The 21,838-nt window shown below is 37.5% G+C and overlaps 2 protein-coding genes across 2 annotated transcripts in view; both read left to right on the forward strand.

Moving 5' to 3' along the window:
* The window catches only part of LOC139725557 (uncharacterized), a 22,824-nt gene continuing 986 nt past the window's right edge, over positions 1–21,838 (forward strand). Inside the window, exons 1-8 of the mRNA XM_071636648.1 lie at positions 1–237; positions 4,513–4,692; positions 6,638–6,794; positions 8,701–8,911; positions 10,862–11,007; positions 15,136–15,285; positions 17,165–17,257; positions 20,328–20,669. Coding sequence (XP_071492749.1) covers positions 4,529–4,692; positions 6,638–6,794; positions 8,701–8,911; positions 10,862–11,007; positions 15,136–15,285; positions 17,165–17,257; positions 20,328–20,669 — 1,263 coding nt within the window. The 5' untranslated portion in view covers positions 1–237; positions 4,513–4,528. The remainder of the gene's footprint in view (positions 238–4,512; positions 4,693–6,637; positions 6,795–8,700; positions 8,912–10,861; positions 11,008–15,135; positions 15,286–17,164; positions 17,258–20,327; positions 20,670–21,838) is intronic.
* Positions 20,581–21,838, forward strand: part of LOC139725527 (ubiquitin-protein ligase E3A-like) — a 14,943-nt gene continuing 13,685 nt past the window's right edge. The window contains exon 1 of the mRNA XM_071636611.1: positions 20,581–20,669. The gene's annotated coding sequence lies outside the window, so the exon portion shown is untranslated. The remainder of the gene's footprint in view (positions 20,670–21,838) is intronic.

Genomic DNA, 21,838 nt, shown 5'->3' on the forward strand with positions numbered 1-21,838 from the left:
GCTTGGCGTCGCCATGCATGGTATACCTGGGTTTTCCCCCGCAATTGTTGAGTTGCAGTTCGCAGACTGTTGCTAGAACGCCTTGAGGGCATTGGTTGTGGGCGGTGAATGCATCCAATGTCTTAGTCCCCAGTGAGCACGTTATTCTGTGACACCATACCAGGCTTGCTGGTTCAATAAGCTCAAACTCGGTTGCTTTTAAACAGAAGATCTGCGCTAACACACCGACGAATATTGGTAAGTATATTATAGTCAAGAAGTATTTTAAGTGACTGCAATTCTGTCAATTTGATTTACGCGTACTTCATCAGAATGGAAGTGGGCAGGAAGTCTTCATAGCAGACATGCTGCAACAAAAGCTGATGTAGCTGAAGAGCTAGTCTTAGACAAAGAAGTGATGGATTGTGTAATGAAATGACAAACCAAAAATGACTGATGGGAATTTTGTTGAAAATGCGTATACAATGTATCTGGTTTTATAGCAATTTGAAAGACAGTGGTATTTACTATATCGTATCATTCAGGGAGGAACTAGCTACGAAAACATTCATAAATACATTATTTACATATGCCCTTTTTATGTTTATTTGATGCATCATCTTCTCATTGATATTCATTCGACCTTGTATACTCTGGATGGTTCGTTCCATTTCGAGTGCATACCAGCACTATCTATACACATTTGGTTTTCTGCATTTCATTGACGTACACTGTTGAACAGGTACACACTGTATGTTTATCAATGTATTATCCCTCAAGTGGGAAGCATGTACTATAGCAGCGCACGCCGTTTGACAGTGACACGTTGTGAATGAAAACATACTAGAAGACTGCATAAGAGAAAACGCGTGTGGTGACCCGGAGCTGATTGCAATAGCTGGCTGGATGTAATGACAATGATAATACACGTGTAATAATAATGATAATAATGATAATAATAATAATAATAATAATAATAATAATAATAATGATAATAATAATAATAGCGGCTACTTGTATAGCGCACAGGTCCACCTCTCAGTGCTCATGGCGCTTCAAGAATGAAAAGATAAGAGATATCTATATGCGTATACATGTTCAAACATGACAATAAAGAAGAAAATGGTATACAACAAACAGACATATACCAAATAAAGAATATTCTTCCGAATATTAATGACAGCAATCACAGTCCTCAATGTGAGAGGAACAGATACGTTTTAAGTTTGGATTTGAATGTCTCTGTAGATGACAGTTGCCTTAACTGAATAGGTAACTGATGGATGCAGTAATAATAATAATAGTAATTATAATAATGATGAAAACATACAGCACATCAAGCATTTGCACAGTATCACCTGTATAAAGTTAATATACCTGGAAAGAAATTTTGCATTACAAATTAATAAGTCTTTAAAGAGAATTTAAATGAAAACAATGTGGCACACTGGCGAATGCACATGTGCTGTGGTACGAATTCCATGATCTAAGAGCAGCAACCGAAAATGACCTAACACCATAAAATTGAACATGAACTTCAACAATTTCTTAACAAAGAGAAGTGATCGATGTGTGATCTACGACTCCGTTTGGGAGCAGGTGGGGTTCATTGACTGTATACTGCTATCATTTTCTGCTTTATTAACAAAAAGAAGAATCTCAAAAACATGAGACATTTCTCAGTGATGAAAAAGCTTAAATGTATTTCACTATAGTATAATGCCTAGGGAGGTTTTCAATGCTGCGGGCAGCAGTGCTTTTAAATCCTTTGAAGATAAAAAAAAATCTGACTGAGGAAGATTAAATAAGAGGCTATTGCAATTAAATCTGACAGCTGTTCAACTGTTTTTTTTTTCTTTTAACAAGAAAATGTTATTTCGTAATTTTCAACCTGTAGTGTTGGAATTTATTCAAAACGCCATTAAGGGTATGGTACAAAATGTACTTGGTATCATAACGAAATACGCCACAATTTAGGACTGTGACGTTCCTGGTGACGCCAATTAAGGCCTTTTGTTTCACATGAGTGACGCCATTTAGGTATACAAATTTATTGTGCTATATAATACGCCATTCAGGATCTATTTCTTAGGTGTTTGGACGCGGGAGGGTAGCACATTTTGTCTGAGAGCACCTCCTCGATTAAAGACAAAAATAATGGAAAATAAGCAATAGAATTTTGGAGGTGACAAGAAGAATTACATTGATTATAAAGTGCACTGTCATAAGATAAGCGAATTGATATGTACAAAAACCATTTTAAAAAGACAAACCAACCAAATCGCCTATGGTTAAAAGTACATCAGAAGCATGATCATACCAACTACGTTCATGGCCATTCAATTGTTATTCAATGGAGGATTCAATATATCTTAATGTTTCCACTCTTAATGAACATTTTGACTTCCCACTATAGGTCAGAGGGTAAGGGAGAATAATATTACCTTTAACATAATGTCAGTGCGAAGTCAAACGTGCAATTTTCATTAAAAAACACTGAAATTTTGTGACATTATTTTCATGATTATCCCCCTATTGTGATATTACAAAAAGTTTTTAACTTGATCTAACCAAATTCTGGAAATTCTTAATTTTTGGAAGATTATTTTATCTTCCTCAAACTTTTACCAATGTGTACTACTTATACTTTAACACTCACTGAACCCGCATTTATATTCGGAGTGAATTCTCCTTTAATATGACCCACTTATTTTAAAAAGAACAGCGATGATTAATTCATGGATTATTTGTACTCATAGTCGATTTAAATGCTTGTTTCTCTTGTTTATTGTAAAACGCTTAGAAACATTTTGGTCATATAGGCGCTATACATTTTGTCACATCACGCTATCATAATTATTATCAACATACGACATACAGGATTATAGGATGGGGTATTTCGCATTTGCAGTCAATTTCGGGGGAGGATGGACATTGCTGAGGCATTAATTCCATTCATTGTAACAGTTGCAGGGACATTAATCTCATCCAATGTTGCACTGGTTTCAGTCAAAATACCTTTCCCATTGACATAAAATCTACGCCAGTTCAGTGTTAATCTCCGAAAGTACGCTTCAGCCGGTCAACTGATGAAGACCCATCGGGATGTTTGGTTTGGTTAGGATAATTTCTGCATTCAATCAAATACAAATTCAACACAAATTTCAAAGACACAAAGAATACGAAATGCAATCATTGAAATGATAACAAAAGATGACACAAAAGGATAAGCATTAGCAATAATGAATACATTGTGGGACTTTAAGTTTTCCAGTAAATGATAAATATGAGAGATAATTGAGGAGACCACCGTCGTCAGTCATTGAATGACACACAACGAAACACAGCCCAATCACTCTGTGATGAAACACAATTGCCAATATACGGGTAGACTATGTATAGTTTAGAAGACCTTGGACTCTATATTGTGTTATGACACCGAGCATACAAATGCTGGCTGCGTGAAGTGATACAGCTATGATCTGTGCCTGAGCTTAAATCACGTGCTGCCAGCGCGTTTGTAGAGAGATCGATTATTCACCTGTTTTTTATTCCTGCAATGTGTTTCCATCTCAGATAAGACACACACACATATATACACACACACACACACACACACACACACACACACATATATATATATATATATATATATATATATATACACACACACACGACAATAGCACATCCACTAAGTCGCTCACAATTAATGTTCATAAGAAATACACAGTCTGATAGTGTACTACGCACAGCTGCAAAATATTCATCTTCAAGAAAAGGTATTAGTCCAAATGTGCATTTTTTAGTTTTCTTTTATACATGATATATATACATATTATATATATCATGTATACATATACATGATATATATAATATAATATATGCATATTTAATAGGCCTGTATATATAAGTTACGTGTGTGTGGTCTGCAGTGACTATAGCAACTTGTCTTTAGACAGACAATGGTCATGATAATATTAATGTAATCATTTGTAATAATAGCTGCAAGCACACTCTTGAGCTGCACCCATTCTATTCAAGTTGTATGACTATCGCTTCATGTGCATGTGTGTGTGTGCACTCACCCATGGTGTAAAACGAGGACACACAGAGAACCGAGGACATCCTCGGTACGCAGACCATTCCAAACGGTTTGCTTTTGCATGCTTTTTTGCATGTATGGGTACATGTTTGTAGGTCCTCAATAAGCATTATTGTAATAAGTCCTCGGTTGGATGGTAATATACGAATGAGTCCTCGGTTGACAAGAGTCCTACTGACACACAGGTCCTCGGTTATGTGGTAAAATTCTTATAGGTAAAACAGGTCCTCGGTTTCCACCATAGACGTGTGTGTGTGTGTGTATTTTGCATTATCATTGTACATTATCAATGTGCACCAAAGAGTTATAATAGCTGCGATTTCATGATGTATTCTGATATTTGTATGCACGATTGTGAAACAGAATTAATTGACAAATAAAAAACAACAACAACACTACAAGTCGGTAATTTCTACCCCGCTCTATTGAAGCAGTATAATAGCAGTTATGGCAAGTGACTCCAGGCTGGGGAAGGTGCTGCAAGAGTTAAGCCAGCGAAGCCGGGATGACACCGAGCTGACAGCAGACCTTCACTCAAAGCTGGTACAGGCACTCTCTCCGTCTTCAGTGTCCTCTGATTTCCGTGTCAGTAGCTCCAGACGTAACTTTTAGTGAGTAGTTCATTTTCTCATTCTATTCACTACTAATCTCTTTCTCTTCCCCCCCCCCTATATTTTCCTACCTCTATTCGTTTCAATTCATTTATTTCATTCTTCCTTTTTTTCCAACAGAACATAACACAGTATAAATTAGGAATTATATCACAATCGTTAACATACAACTTGCAAATGATATCAAATGATACAATAATAAAGTTACATATATGCATGTATACTTGTAAAAATAACACAAGGTTATGTTTCAGTTGAGGAAAAAAAAAGAATTGAGAGGTCCACTAAATAGCAAACTTGAAGATTGTGAACCACTCAAGAAAAATCTAATGAAATACTTATTTGTAAGTATAATTTAAGACAAGACGAAACAAAATAGGTGACACACAGCAACATGACACGACTAGACAGAATAGATGGAAAATGGAAGGAAGGAAGGAAGAAAGAGAATGCCTACACGCAGAAAGAGGGAATTGAAGAGGGAATTGAAGAGGGAATTGAAGAGGTGCTTCAAACAGCTGGTGGCTGCACACAGCCGTGCAGAGATTATGATGGCTATTTCATTATAATGAATTCAGAGATTAATTGATTGACGGTTGGATGATAAACCCCGTGGTTGGTGGGACTTGCTTAATGAAAACGAAACATCAGAGAGGGTTTAAAAGAAAGGATTTCAACTTCCACTTAAAAGAATACAAGGATGGAGAATTTTTTATTTCGCAACTTAATGAATTCCAGAATCTAGGGCGTGTGTATATAAATGTATTCAGAGCCAATAATGTTCTCTGGATCTCCCAGACTGGTTAAAATAGAGCGTGTAGAGTGAGGTTGCGTTTAATATATTACATTGCACACAATTTTCAAGTTAACACAACAAATTTAGTACCATCAGACAAGCAGAATGCTTCAGGTTCCTCCTAAATTATATTTACCATATTAAGCAGGTTAATGAATTGGAAGTTTTCCGTTTTCATGAATCAATGATGGTAGTCCCAATCACATTTCAAATTGGCAGAAATAATGCCATTGATATATTATCATTATCATAATTGTTATTATTATTATCATAATTCTTGGCAAGTCTGTGTTTAACTGTACACAAATCTTCACTAATTTCCTTTTTGACACGAAATCAATGAAAGTAAGATGTACCCTTCGCATAAAATTATCATACTCTTGATTTAAGCAGGCAACGGTGCCTACATTTGCATTTGCCACTATTAAATGTATTGATGCTAGCTAAATGCAGCAAAATACAGGAAACACTTCACTTTACTCACGTAATTTGTCGTTGTATGAAGTATTTGATAACGAAATTACTGCTCCAAGGTAATTTCATCGCGAGAGTGTATAGGATTGTTGGGGTGATTGTTCGTAGGTCCAGTAAATGTACTTATTTGTTTGCTGGGGCCAGATTTGCAGGCGGAAGCAGATTGTATACACCTTGATCTTTGGAATCTGTAGGTTCTTTGCAGCATGGGGGTGGGGGCATTTCATGAAAGGTTTTGTCGGATATTTTTTTTCCTGACAAACTGTTATAAACTACTGAAATGCTTTTAACTGACTGACTGAGAGCAAACTTGGCCGACCAAATCGTCTCACAAAAACCCTTCATGAAATGCCCCCCCCCCTTTTACCCCTCAAAAAAAAAAATGTTCTTAGGATTATCTTCTCCGCATTGCATTTGCAAAAAAAAAAAAAACACCAACAATGCAAACAAACAAGCACGCACAAAGCATTCGCCCCCATTATACCAACCAGTTCATTGATTTAATGCATCAACCTCAAATTAATGTACCATGTAGGTCAGACTTTGTCCACATCATTTTTTTTCATCAACTGCTTCCTCTTTGTTGCTCTGAAAATGACCATCATGAGGAGACTACAATTACTATCATTTTCATATTTCTTGGCTGGATATTCTGAATTCTGACTTTGACCACAGCTATGTGGACACTGAGAATAATGACCAGCACGTGGACACTGAGGATAATGACCAGTACGTGGACACTGAGGATGATGACCAGTACTTTGATGTAGATCTGGATGCTTTGCGTGAAGCATACCATCACATCGCTGACAAGGACCATGCCCTGAAGCAGGTTTGTTTGTTTGTTTGTATCTTTTTGTATATAGATAAACATTATGTATTAATAACTGTATATACATATATATATATATATATATATATATATACACTGCAAAAAGTCCGGTGTTAAATAGTGAACACCGAGCTGGTGTTAAATTTTCGGTGCTCATTTATGGTGTTAAATTAACACCTCCGGGTGTCATTTCCAAATATAAAACTGTTTTTTGAAGAGTTTCATAGTAACTGCACTTCTTGTTGATTTTTAATTTAAACAGAAAGAATTTTACATTAAAATACTAGATTTTTAAAAAAATGTGAAAATAAATTTACACCACAGTAACACCAGCTGGTGTGGTCTCTTATTGAAGCTGGACGGGTGTTAAACCATTGATATTAACACCAACAAATATCAAATCAACACCATGTGGTGTCATTTTTGAATTAACACCAGTACAGTGTCAACATAACACCAGGCACAGTGTCAAATTAACACCACGAAGTATCAGGTGAACACTTTTCAACACCATCACAGTGCATTTTCTACACCTGTGGGTGTGGTCCTCTATTGAAGTTTGATCGGTGTTAGATTTAACACCCATGGTGTTAAATCTAACACCGATGTTTTTACAGTGTATATATATATATATATATATATATATATATATTATGTATCTATGTAGGCCTATATTGCAAATACAATGCAAAAGTAATATATCACTATATTTACTAACGATAAAGATATATCATGACAATTAACCTTGAGGGCTTACCTCTAACTGTTTCCACAATGTGATGACCTTTCATCCCTGTCATCTCTTCCAATAAGTGACTGTATTTTATCCTTCCTACAAAAAGCGTGTTACCAAATGATATTAATAGCTTACGGTTTGGCTGGAAAACTACGAACCTATAGTGACCACTGACCCAATTAGCTATACAAATAATTTCTTTGTTTCATATCTACCTATCTTATAATATTCCATTGCCACTGGTGATTCCTAGTTGTAGTTAGCTGTAGTCTAAATGTATAACCTTTTTTTCATACACACACCACAGTGACTTTGATCTATTGCTTTGACCTTTAACACCTATCATTCCATGTAAATACTTTTTTTTTCTATCTTTACACTCGTTACTACCGAATAGTATTACCAATGGACATAGCTATAATAATGTGAAATGTATCGATGCCCCCAAACTTATTAAAGGGGAAATCCAGTCCAAATATAAGTTAGTCTGATAAGAATAAGTAAAATATCACGAGTTCAAAGGTAAAATATTGATCGAAATTGGATGAGATATAAGGAAATTATGACATTTTAAAGTTTCGCTAGTTTTTGAGGAAACACTTCTTGAGCGGTCAATATGTGATATGCATGCACAAATAGCAAAGTCAGCATATCATCCCCTCATAACTTGCCATGTAGTTTGTACATAAAATTGTGAAATTTCCAGTTTTTCATTCAAACGCAATTATGCCCGAGGCTCAAATCCTGATATATCTAACTGATCACTATTCTGAAGTTATTTAATCAGGAATAACATTATGTTTCAGACTTCAATGACAGAAACATTGAGATTTTTTATGTGTCATACTTTGTACACAATCAATGGATAATTGTGACGTTATGGCATGGTCAGCTCACTCATTTGCATATTCATATCAACTGTACGAGAACTGTTTTACAGAAATTAGTAAAATTTCATAGCTTTCTTATTTTTCATCCGATTTCGGTCAAATTTTTACCCTTGGACTTATGTAAGATTTTACAGTGATTTCATCTTGATATTCGCTATGTCCCGTATTACCCTCTTTTTATCAAGTTATTTATGCTCAGCTACCACCTCCACAAGCCTGTTCATATTAGACGAAGTAAAACACAAACCCACGATCATGACGATATTTCAATCTTGCTCAGATGGCCAAGGAAATCCACAGAGTGTACCAGGATCTGGGAAAGTTTCTGTGCGAATCTACCAACAGGAAGGACGTACGTCTGATCCCCATTCTCTTGGAGTGTCCCACTTTTGATAGGGTGGAAGAGGAATGGAGCAGAGAGATCGTCTTGGACCTGGCGAGGGCGCTTCTCAAATTGAACGAGGAAGACAAGCCTAAGTTTGATATTCTTAGTAAGTTTTTTTTTTCTACAACTTAAATCTATAGTTTTATTAAGGTTTAACTCAAATTTGAAATTGTACGTATCTGTTCAAGATGATTCGGCCATAACTCCTTTTCTTTGAGTAGAATCAGTGATATTCAATCCTGTCTGTATATATATTTTTTGCTTCTTATCATATCTTATTTATCTGTTTGTTTTGTTTCAGTATCGTAGCTCTGTCAGTGGCTGCAAACACACACTGTTATTCTCAGAGGCCCTACACATACATACTTCGCATCACAAAATACACACATTGTAAAATATATTAAAGTAAAATAACATAATATACAAATACGGTTCACTTGTGGCCAGGTAGTTGAGTATTGCGGAGGTAGAAAATACATAAACAACTTCACCTTTAACACTGCAGTTCACTGAGAAGTGATATAATGGGATCTCAAATATATATATATATATATATATATAAATCGAGACAATAACGAGGACAGAAGGTACATGCGTCTTCCTCAGGGTCGACAATGACAATTATGAAAATAAACAAGATGACTCTATTCTCTGTATAGTAATACATAAGTGACTACCACTTGTATACTATGTATTATAATTTCAGAGAATAGAGTCATGTTTATTTTCATAATTGTCATTGTCGACCCTGAGGAAGACGTATGTATTCGTCGAAAATTTGGTCTGAATAAATAGCACTGTTGGACTGAAATGCATTACTACCCTACTTCGTCATCTTTTCTGCACTGGTTCAAAAACGCGGACTACAAACAACATCATATAATATATATGTATATATATATATATATATATATATATATATATATATATACACAACAGTAGTTCAAGAGGAAAACTTCCTGAGAGACGTAGTTTTGACGAATTTTCGCCCATAGCGCTTTGTCAAGTCAATGACCTGACAGTTTTCATCTTGAACTACTGTTGTGAATCTATACTTTCCTGGACTCCAAGCAGAAACCTATTACTGTTATATATATATATTATATATATATATATATATATATATATATATAATGTCTAGATAACAGGACATGTATACATTGCATATCTCCTTTTTTTTAATTTCACATCTTGTAATATATGAACTATTGTACATTTATCAGAATGATGTAAAATACATCTTTCTCGGAAACAACTCATACACTTAACATTTATTTATTTTTGCAATTTTACTATGGTAGTGCCCTTAAACACATAATCTGCTCACAATTTATTAATCTATAATAGGTGAGATAACATAACATATGAGGGAAAATATTATGTATTAACATTAATCAGTATCATATCTATTGATATAGAATTTATAATGATAATCACCTACATATAACTTGTTAAAAAAAGGGTTGCACAAGTGTATAGAAATGCTGTCAAAAAAGTGAATTATATATATATATATATATATATATATATATATATATATATCTTCACATAAAAATGCTGACAATGGTTCTTCCAAGTTTGTTTGCAGAGACAGAAAAAAATAATAGACAGATAGAGGACAGTCTGAGGTGGTATGATCATGGTCAGCAATACCCGGAAAGAGGCACCTACCGTACCTGGTCCCCCTTAATTCCGGGATATCACAGACTTTGGAGAAAGGCCATACTGAAAGAAAATTATCAACCCAACCCCACAAAGTGGGAAAAAGAACAGAAAGTTATAGATGGAAAGGATAGTGATTGTACATTTGTGGTTCAGTGTAATATATGCAAAGGAAAAGTATCTTCAGTTTTCCATGGCTACCTAGACCTCTGACCATTTTTCAACTCCGGCAGTTTTACCAAGCCACATTTTGTGGGTGTGATATATTATGCGCATCAATTACAATGTTCTGTTGACATAGTTGTGACAGACGTTCTTTAAAACTTGCTCTTTCAAACTTGTATTATTTCATCATTTTGCTTACATATTCTTGGATATTTCCCTTTCCTCACAGGGGCGTGGTGGTACCAGAAGCCAGAGCTGTTTGAAAGAATTGTCAGGGTGTTTCTCAAAGCTCTCCAATGCTGGCATGGGCCAGACGAGTACTTGAACATTTCCCCTGAAGATTTATATTTGAAGACACTGCATCTTCTTTATGAGGTATGTCTCTCTGCAGACCCCCCCAACAAACAAACAAACAAACAAACAAACAAACAAACAAACAACACACAAGCAAACAAAACAAAACAGAGTGCAGATGCGTGCAGAGTGAAATGATAAGACGATTATGTACACAAGTTGTAGAACCTTGGTATTAACAAGCGGGAGCAACTTCTCAGAATGATTGATAATAACACATAACCAATAACACGTTTACCATTCCCAAACAGGCATATATTCCAAATTTATGGATTCTATGTGGGGACGGCCATTGCACATCCCGTAGTAGATATAACTGTGAAGTCCCAACATAGATTTTAAGATCTTACTGGTGCTTATCACTGAATATCATACATATTTGGCTTTTATAAAAACATTTCTTATGAAGACATGTGTACAATATTATACAGATATTGACTTATCAGAGGTGGAATATAACATTTGAGATCCTCGCGGGAAGTTATATTTTTGTCGAGGATTATTATATTTTTCCGAAGCGCGTAGCGCTGAGGAAAAATATAGTATTTCGAGACAAAAATATAACTTCCCAATGGAAATGAAATGTTATATTCCTACCGAAGGAAAAAAGTCAATATCTGTTATATCATATGACCTACAGTACAGGAAATAAACTGCTGTATAAAGCAACACGACTTCTCCTTTTTCAAACCCACAGTCAAATTCATGAACGCGCGTGACAACGCTCGGCACTGTTAGTGGTATGCAATCGAGCCAAACCGAGCCATAACTATGATGGCTTTCGCGTAGGCCCTACTATCGGTAATTCGTTCTTCCGTGGCATAGCCGTGCAGGAGCATTCCTAGAACAGTCGCTATTCAATCATACGTAGGCCTGTAGCGAGGACCTATTTACGTAGCGGTAACGTTAGAGCTAGATTTTGTAATGACAGTTGTAAAATCATAAAAAAAAAATTGTACAAGACTACCGTAACTGCCGCTTTTGGTCTAAAGCAAGCTTGTTGAGGTAGGTGTTTGTGGTGATGTATGAGAATGTGAACTTTCTAACAATGTAGGGCCTAATCTCTTCTGTCTGCAGTCACTGGTACATGAACTGTAGACTACGGACCTGGCCCTGGTCCAGGTCCAGCGCTAGTAGCATAGAACTACCAGATTCAAAGAAACTTACTCAGTTCAGGCGGTGGTAATACTAATGGGAAATCCTTTGCCTTCCGGCCCTGTCACGACTGTCTTACATTAACGGGAGTAGTAGGCTCTATAGCTTCCAACACATTCACCAGTTTGTTTCTCTCTCAAGCTGCCATACCAGTTACAACACTGCTAACAGTTTGACAAAAACAAATCTGTTGCAATTTCGCAATTCTCGCTTGTAGCGCGTGTATGCTGTGCATGAAGTGTTGTCTACCGCTAACGCTTGGAAATACAGTAGTGTGCTGTATACTGTGGTCACGGCGATTGCATTCGTGTGTGTGCAAAGCGTCTCTACAGCTCTGTGTATGTTGCGCGCATCATAACAATTGGTTTTTGATGACGTCACCCCTCGTGACATAACGCATTTGTTTAACGTAGTCGCTGTTATATTCCATGGTTGTACGTAATTTACGTCATGTTATGAAAATATAACGCTTCTCATCCTTGTGACAATGGTCACGTGACTGCATTTTGACCAATCACACATTGATATCTATATAGGTCATATAATATAAAAAGATATTGCCCGTGCTTTGCTGAAGGCGCAAAAAATAAGTAAAGAGGTTAGTGCAAAATGAAAACGCATCTCGCCCTCACTCTCATATAATGTAGGCCTACTAGTACTCATTTTTGCTGACTTTTGATGTAACACTGTAAAAACATCGGTGTTAGATTTAACACCACGGGTGTTAAATCTAACACCAATCAAACTTCAATAGAGGACCACACCCACAGGTGTTAAAAATGCACTGTGATGGTGTTGAAAAGTGTTCACCTGACACTTCGTGGTGTTAATTTGACACTGTACCTGGTGTTATTTTGACACTGTACTGGTGTTAATCCAAAAATGACACCACATGGTGTTGATTCGATATTTGTTGGTGTTAATATCAATGGTTTAACACCCGTCCAGCTTCAATAAGAGACCACACCAGCTGGTGTTACTTTGGTGTAAATTCATTTTCACATTTTCTTCAAAAATCTAGTATTTTAATGTAAAATTCTTGACTGTCTTGTTTAAATTAAAAATCAACAAGAAGTGCAGTTACTAAGAATCTCTTCAAAAAACAGTTTAAAATTTCGAAATGACACCCGGAGGTGTTAATTTAACACCATAAATGAGCACCGAAAATTTGACACCAGCTCGGTGTTCACTATTTAACACCGGACTTTTTACAGTGAACCTTCATGGTCTATTTCTTAAAGTTGACGAATCTCAAGGGGCAAATTGTAATGCTACAGTCACACGTGGCCGCATTTCGTACCGGGCCCGTAAGGAATTCTCGCTATCGCCAATGACGTAAAAAGTACCCGGATGTGGCTTTTTTGTCAAGATGTAGTGCACTTGGTAGCAAGGGCACTTCCGGCGCGGGTCATAATTTGCACAACGCTAGCGTGCGCGTACGTGTACCTTACCTATAGCGCAGCGCCGACCACGGATACTAGTACAGTAGGCCGCTGTACCGCCCGAGCCAGCGAGTGGCCAGGCCTGTCATACTCGTACACTGTAGTCCCCGCCATGCCGGCGGCCGGCCTTGCATTATGCACCACTGCACGCAGCGCATGAACACATACCGGTACGGCGTACATCACAGATCAGTCATCTCTGCATACGCTGAAAATATGCTGGAAAATATTCACCCACCTGGATATACAGTATATCGTCATGGAATGCCCATCTTTTTTTTTATTTGTTCTCTGTCGAAATGTCGCAAACACAATCGGGAACAAACAGTGATCTCGAACTTATCCTGTCTCCGAAGCAATTTCTTCCAAGTACAGTATCAAGTACGTACAATGTACGTAGGCACTAGGCCTACTACCTAGTGCTACTACATGTATAACACTCATACCACACTACTAGTAAGTCGCGCGTGCACGTACTGCGCTGTGGAGTCATCCGCAAACTTCAACCATGCGGCCACGTCACGTCTCGCATGCCAGTAAGGGTCCTATTTCTGCGGATTTTTTTCATTTATTGTCGTGCGAACAACACATGGCAGCTTCGCAGCAACAACCAATAGTCGTACTAACAGCAATTTCTTAAGAATGGAGAAATTTCAAATCATATTAAAGCTGTAATTCAAGTCGAGAAAACCGGAAGTACACGTAGAATACAGTCGGTTGTGTGTGTAAATAGCATTAGTCACGTATCACGCGCGTACGAACGGAAGTGACTTTGCTACCGGACTATCCCATAATGCACCGTAAATGACGCTTAAATCAACATCCGGGTACTTTTTACGTCATTGGCGATAGCGAGAATTAAACCCGTATCGACCCTGTTCGAGCCGTAGAGACCCGCATTGACCCGCATCGTAACTCGTGTTAATTCCTGATGGATTCCGGGGGCTACGATACGGCGGTGAAAAAAATTTGGTCATGTTCAAAATTTTCTCACGGATTTCAATTCCGTATTGATATCCAAATTGACCCGCTGCAACCCGCAGCGTAAAACCGTATGGACACTTGCCGTATACTTTGCCTTAGGCCTACATACATTGCCTTCATGCAACGGATGATGACAAGGTTTACATCCGGGTCGGTACGGGTCGAAGCGGGTTGACACGGGTCGATATAGGGGTCGAAAAGGATTCAGTTTGGGATTTAAAGAGGATTTTAAACGATACGATACGGGTCAATACGGGTCTCTACGGCTCGAACAGAGTCGATACGGTTTTAGTTCGTTATGGACCCGTTTCGAAATCCGGCCGTGTGTGACTGTAGCATAAATTACCCTCCATTCCGGGACTAATCCGGCTCATTTTCATCCGGATCAAATCCGTTTGTGACACGGCTGTGTGTTACTGTAGCATAAACATTTCACAACTGGTATGGTATCAAAAGTCATTGGTTGCGATAAAGATCTGAATCACCGCTAATGTCATCCTCCTTGAACTGATGAGATCTAGAAATGATGTATTAAGTGCTTTGCATATCATGATTATCTTCTGTGTAGATCAATTTCACTCCTTCGAGTGAAGGAATCATCACTGCCAAGAACTTCTATCTTCAGGATCTTCAGGATAGTGTAGCGGATAAGCATATTGACATCTACGTCAGGAACGTGTCAAGTAGGCAATCACTGGCGGCAGAACATTCAGCACTGGTATCACTCTTTTTCCTTCTTTTGTGTAGTAAGAAGTAAGGGGCATTTTTGTCGAGCCCACCGTAGGTGAGGGGAGACTAAGGGATCGCCTGCGGCGTCCGTCCGTCCGTCGTCTGTCCGTAACGCTACAAAAACTTCAATAACTCTTTACTCTGGGCTTCAATTGCAATCAAACTTCGAGGGAAGAGGGATCATACAAAGTTTCACATTTTACCATATATGAAGGTCACCTCAAGGTCAAGGCTCACAGGCAGGGGTCAATGAACTTTTAGAGCCCAATGTTAAGTTTTTATGGTGCATTTCTATTATGGGTTATAACTTTTGATCCATAACTCCATTTGTGACCAAACTTGGATGGTAGATGTCCCTTGGGGAGTGGATGGTCAGCACAAGGTCAAAGGTCACAAACAGGGGTCAACGAACTTTTAGAGCCCAATGTAAAGTTTTTATGGCGCCTTTCTATTATGGGTCATAACTTTTGATCCATGACTCCATTTGTGACCAAGCTTGGATGGTAGATGTCCCTTGGGAAGTGGATGATTACCACAAGGTCAAAGGTCACAAGCAGGGGTCAACGAACTTTTAGAGCCCAATGTTAAGTTTTTATGGCGCCTTTCTATTATGGGTCATAACTTTTCATCCATAACTCCATTTGTGACCAAACTTGGATGGTAGATGTCCCTTGGGGAGTGGATGGTCACCACAAGGTCAGAGGTCACAAGCAGGGGTCAACGAGCTTTTAGAGCCCAATGTTAAGCTTTTATGACGCATTTCTATTATGGGTCATAACTTTTGATCCATAACTCCATTTGTGACTAAACTTGGATGGTAGATGTCCCTTGGGGAGTGGATGGTCACCACAAGGTCAATTGTCACAAGCATGAGTCAACGAACTTTTAGAGCCCAATGTTAAGTTTTTATGGCGCGTTTCTATTATGGGTCATAACTTTTGATCCATAGGTCCGTTTGTGACCAGACTTGGATGGTAGATGTCCCTTGGGGAGTGGATGGTCACCACAAGGTCAAAGGTCACAGGCAGGGGTCAACGAACTTTAAGGGCCCAATATTGAGTTTTTATGGCAGGTTTCTTTTTTGCCATAAATTTTTACCCTATCATATCTTTTTATCTGTTATATCCCATTCGCGTACAATTTCTTGTACGCGAATGGGCGAGACACATTATGGCACTTGCCTTGTTATTATAGGATCATTTGCAACGAAAAATACCAGAATTAGTAAAAAGAAAATGAATAATATATATATATATATATATTTTTATACATATTATATATGTATATGTATGATTACTTATGTGTGTCGCATTTGCATACTGTCTAATACCAAAGACAATCCCAGAAAGAGTTACATGTCGGTCATTGTTTTTATGATTGTGCATGTGCGTGTTGTTGTCACTTTGTATATACGTTTCTCTTGTTAACATAACTCTGTACCTTTGTTAATTATGACTTTGAGGGGAATACATATTACAAGCATTTCATTTTATCTTTCTCTCCAGTTTCAACATTTTCAACATTATTCAGTGAATTTCATTCATCTAGACTTCACAATCTATTGCGTGTTTATTTCGATATTGTTGAATCCATATACTACAGCTTTCTGTTTTGGCATGATATGATTTGTACACCTGCATTTATTTTCAAAATGAAATTGGATAAATGTAATAAAGAATGAAATAACGATTCATGTGACTATACACTGATTACCCTTGGACGAATTCTTGCAGAAATTATGTTTACTTTGATTTAGTTTGAAATAAGTGCAACTCAAGTCAAGAGGTGCCCTCACTTCGTATTAGTGAGTTAATAATGCCAGGGATTTTTCTTTCTTCGTGTTACTGTATCCTTGAATAACTCTGCAGGTGAAGCCGTTTTCCCTGGCGGATTATCCTTTCTTGCTACCTGTATCCATAAAGTGGAAGATAGCTTGTGAAGATTTTACCACTGCACAGAATGTAAGTGATGTCATGTGTAACTTTAAAAGTCCTGTTTGCCTTTGGGAGCAGTGATTTCGAAAATGTTCACGATATCACATGTGATGCATATGTGTAGGTCTGTTGTGTCACAAAGCATCCTACCATATAAAATTTTCACAATAAAGCCTAAAATACAAGGAGATATCAGTGTTTTTCTCAATAAACCGTAACTGTATGATAGACGGTTTAATCTGGAAACATTTTTCTAATAACTATTGTTCACATTTTGTGTATTCAACAACACTTAACATCGATTATACGGATTCAAATTTTTACAGTGGTTGGGTTAGGGTAAGGATTAGGTTTTATGTGGGGGGGGGGGGGTTGTTTCATCTGCAAATGACAAATTATGTATTTAAGATTTGGTGCATTGTGTGGTAAAAGTGCGAGATGGCAGTATTACCAGGGGGTGGTCTCTGTCCCATTTCCCTGTTCTAACACTACAGTATTTACAGAACTCAGTTGCATAGAGTTGCCTTTGTCAAAGCCTCTTCCACTATATACATGTATATAACAGTGGCGGATCCAGAGGTGGCCAACCGGGCGTGCGCTCCCTCTTTATTTTTATTAATCTATTATTAATAAAAAGAGAAAATGCCGGGGGGGGGGGGTAGGCGATTGCACCCCCTTTAATTTTGCGAAGGCGCCTCCCCTTCACGGAATTCCTGGATCCGCCCCTATATAATCATAATAGTTAGAGCCAAGAAACAACGAAGGCCGTACTCGACTTCGGCTCCCTAGATCCTTAATCGCGATGGTCAAGGATGACGATAGCGTGAGGGCCTTTCAAAAGGCTAGAGTCCAGGCAAAGTCAGCTAAAAAGCTTGCCAAACCTTTGGTTATCAACAACAACCAATGCACGCAAAGTGCATTGCAAGTATTGGTATGCATTAGATGTACAGGTGGATGAAATAGCCGTTAGACCTTATAGGGAGTTTTTTTTGGTGGAAAATATTCATGAATTTAAATACATTAGTAAATTAGAGAACTCGGTCGGGGGACCGCTCGAGGACATGCATCCCCCAACCCGTCCCCTCACCCTTGCCCAATTTGGCTTACTTTTTAGGCCAAAATGACGACTCCAAATCCAAGGTATCCTGTGAACTTTGTTCGGGGATACAAGGTCATACATATTATTTTCAATATGATTGTGGGACTCGGCTTGCATGTTTTATGTTGTTTGCTGTTGCTAAATCGGGAAAGTGTAGGGTAAATTTCCTATTTATCAGGAAAATGTGTGTTATGAAGGTGTGCATGAGATTTATATGACGGGATTGTGTTTTCAACACGTAGAAAGCCAATTATAAAATTTTACATTGTTTTGTGTGTAATATATAGGCCTAATATATGACATGTGTTCTGTATTTTACTCTCCTCACTTTTGGGTTGTTAATGTGGGATTTTATTGTTTTTCAATTAAGTTTTTGTATAGTTATATAAAAAAGAAAAAAAAGAAAAGAAAAGCAACCTACTGTATCATGGGCACTGAGAAATACAGCATGCAATTCTGAAACTTTGTTTGGTCATACACTATGGTACTGTCATACTATTTCGTAAACATATTGACTTTCGAAAAACTGGTCTAGTTTATAATTATGTTCCAAACGAAAATGCAGTTTTCTAAATGGCTTTGATAATTGAAGACTATTATCATTTTCGGTCAAGTTTAGTCGATTGTGTCAGCCAATTACATGATATATGATAGTTCTTGTAAATAAAATGAGCGCTCATGTTTATTGTTTTAAAAGACTGCATAGAAATATGCTCCACTGCGCAACGGTATTCTAACATGTAGATCAGCAATCCTTTTCTGTATGAATCTCCTTAATGGTAAAAGGTCTTTCCCAATAGATATTTTATGTATTGAAATATTACAAAACTGTTTCATTTTAACTCATTACATAATATGATATTCAAACTATTTTGCACATTTCCGTGTTAGATTAGTTTAAAACATAATTATAAGAGACAACGAAATGAGAATATGTCTACTGAATGCAAACACTGATTTTATTTCCTTCTAATGTTTTCTATTCCTTTTGTAACCTGATTCTGTCCCCTTTCATTGCATTGCAATAAGCCAATAGGACTTAATAGCCTCCCCATATTCGTTGTATTAAAAGGTAATTAAAACTTTAAAAAAATTGAATTTGGCCGGTTGGTCACAGAAATCTGAATTTCCTTCAGATGTGACTCCACACGGTGTTCAAGTGATATTACTAGGAACCATATCCAAATTAGATGAGTTGATGATGTCATGACTTCGCAAGTTCCCCTTCGATTCACATATTGCCTTTTTGACAAAGAAAGAGAAAGTATTCTTCGCATCAAATTCTTTACCTGGTTACACATTGATGATTTCTAGGGGATAAAAGGTTGTCATTGTCAAAATTACCGACCAAAGGCATTAAATTTTCTTTGACTTTTCTGTGCGCAAGCCAATGTGGAAGTTATGAGTTGAGTTGATGGCATTGTCAGCGCGGCTAATTTGCATATTTTGTCAGCAACCAATATCAGTATTCAATGAAAGGGAAATGCCAAGCTTCTAAGTTGATTTTCTCGGCCTTTTATTGGGTACGGCAAAGATAGGCTATTTTGCCCAAGCACATGCAGCCAATGTAGAGCATTTCATTTGGATCCGTGGAAACCCGATCTACTACATCAGACAGACTGACTGATCATACTTTGATTTTGTCAATTGAACTCTTCCCATGTTTATAGAAAAATTTTCGGTAAACATTGTATGGTCACCTCTCAATAGCAGTCATCTATCAATTTTAGTGGTCTCTAACTTTATCTCTCGTTGAGACCCTAAATGCCATTTTTAAAGCGCCTCATATGAGTGACTGTCAGTAAGATGCAGTGTTTGCATTTCATTTGAGTATCAATTAAAGACCAATTTGACTGTATCATGGTTTACCCTCAGCTCGATAAAAACTGTGCCTATACATGATATTCTATCTTTGCAGTGTTGGATGAATATTTGTATCAAACATGCTTCAAAGAATTTTTAAATATATTTCTGACATTTTCTTTGCTTTTAATCAAGTCTAAAGGGTGGTTCGAGATGCATTTTATGCAGGGTCCTGCACGCCTGCAACCTGTCCTCCTACCTCCTCCTCCCCCCAGTGACAATCGTTCTGAGATCGACCGGGAGAACGTCGTGGAATCGGCAGTTGCAAATGTTCAGTTTGTCCCATGTCATGCATACCTCCCAACTCTCCTCGTAATTGTCCCTGATGAAATTGGCTTTGAGATCGATAGGGAGAATGTCGTAGAATCGGCTATTGAAAATGTCCGGACAAAGGCCACGGGAGAAATCACAGAGATACTTGTGACTCATTTCATCAATGATAGTGCCTATGGCGTCAATGGTGGGGGGCCCATGAAGGTAAGGACTCAGGCTTTGTGTGTTTTATTTGTTCATTGCGGTGTCATTTTGGATAGAAGAAGGAATGTTGAAAAAAAAAAAACATTTTGTCTGTGCACAATGATCATATTTACGCAAGATATCTTTCGTTTAAATGCTGTCTAGAATTTGCTCCCAAAGAAAGAGTTCAGGAGTTTTGAAGCAGTTTTGAATGTTGTGTGTTTGTGGGAATGGAATTCGTCATGGAAGTGACGAAAATGATACCCAAATTTACCACATACCACTATATATATATGTGTGTGTGTGTGTGTGTGTGCGCGTGTGTGCTATGTGCAAAGTGGAGGGACTGATGAAGTCATCGCAGGTCTCCCATTGACATACAAATAAATATTCACTCATTCAATATTCTTTTGTGGACCTCTCAGGTTTTTTTTTTAACTTTGTATTTTGCCGGTATGCATGTACCGTATGTCCCACCCCACCCCCCCAAAAAAAAAAAATGCAATCGGACTTTCAGCAATAACTTAAAAAAAAGTGACTCAATCCAAGTGCAGTTTCAAGGTATGAAACTATGACTTATTACATACATCTTACAGAAAACCCCATCCGATTTGCTTCTGTGGTCAAAGAGAAATGAGGATCTTTGTAGAGCATGTCAGGAATCCCTTCCCTCAAAGTTTTGTCTGTCATTGCCCATTGTGTTCAAAGTTCCAAGAGCATCCAAGAGCTGAACTTGGAAGAAACGGACCCTTGAAATGATTTCCAGCGATTCACATTTCTCTGTGACCACTCAACCATATTGAATGGGGTTTTCTGCAATATGAGGTAAGAAGTAATAGTCTGACTCCCTGAAATAGCAATTAGATCGTCTAATTATTTTGAAAGTTATCAATGCGGAAATCCGATTGTATTTTTTTTTTATTGGGGGGGGGGGGAACATACTGTATATCCTTATTTCTTAACTATCACTTATCTTTCGCTCAGTCGGATCTATGCCTATGATATATTTCCTGACTTATTTTGTGTTATGTTTTGTTGGGAAAAAAATGAAAATAAATTGAATTGAATTGTATTGAATTGAATTGAATAGTGACATAATATGAATGAGGTTAGATAGTATATCCCTCACAAAAATGATTTTAGTCTTATAATAGCTGGTAAGACTTAACTTAAAGTTAACTTAAAGTGAA

Source organism: Diadema antillarum, unplaced genomic scaffold (assembly GCF_040938485.1).
Source record: "Diadema antillarum isolate AM-2024a unplaced genomic scaffold, OU_Dant_1.0 seq00000049_RagTag, whole genome shotgun sequence".
NCBI lineage: Eukaryota > Metazoa > Echinodermata > Echinoidea > Diadematoida > Diadematidae > Diadema > Diadema antillarum.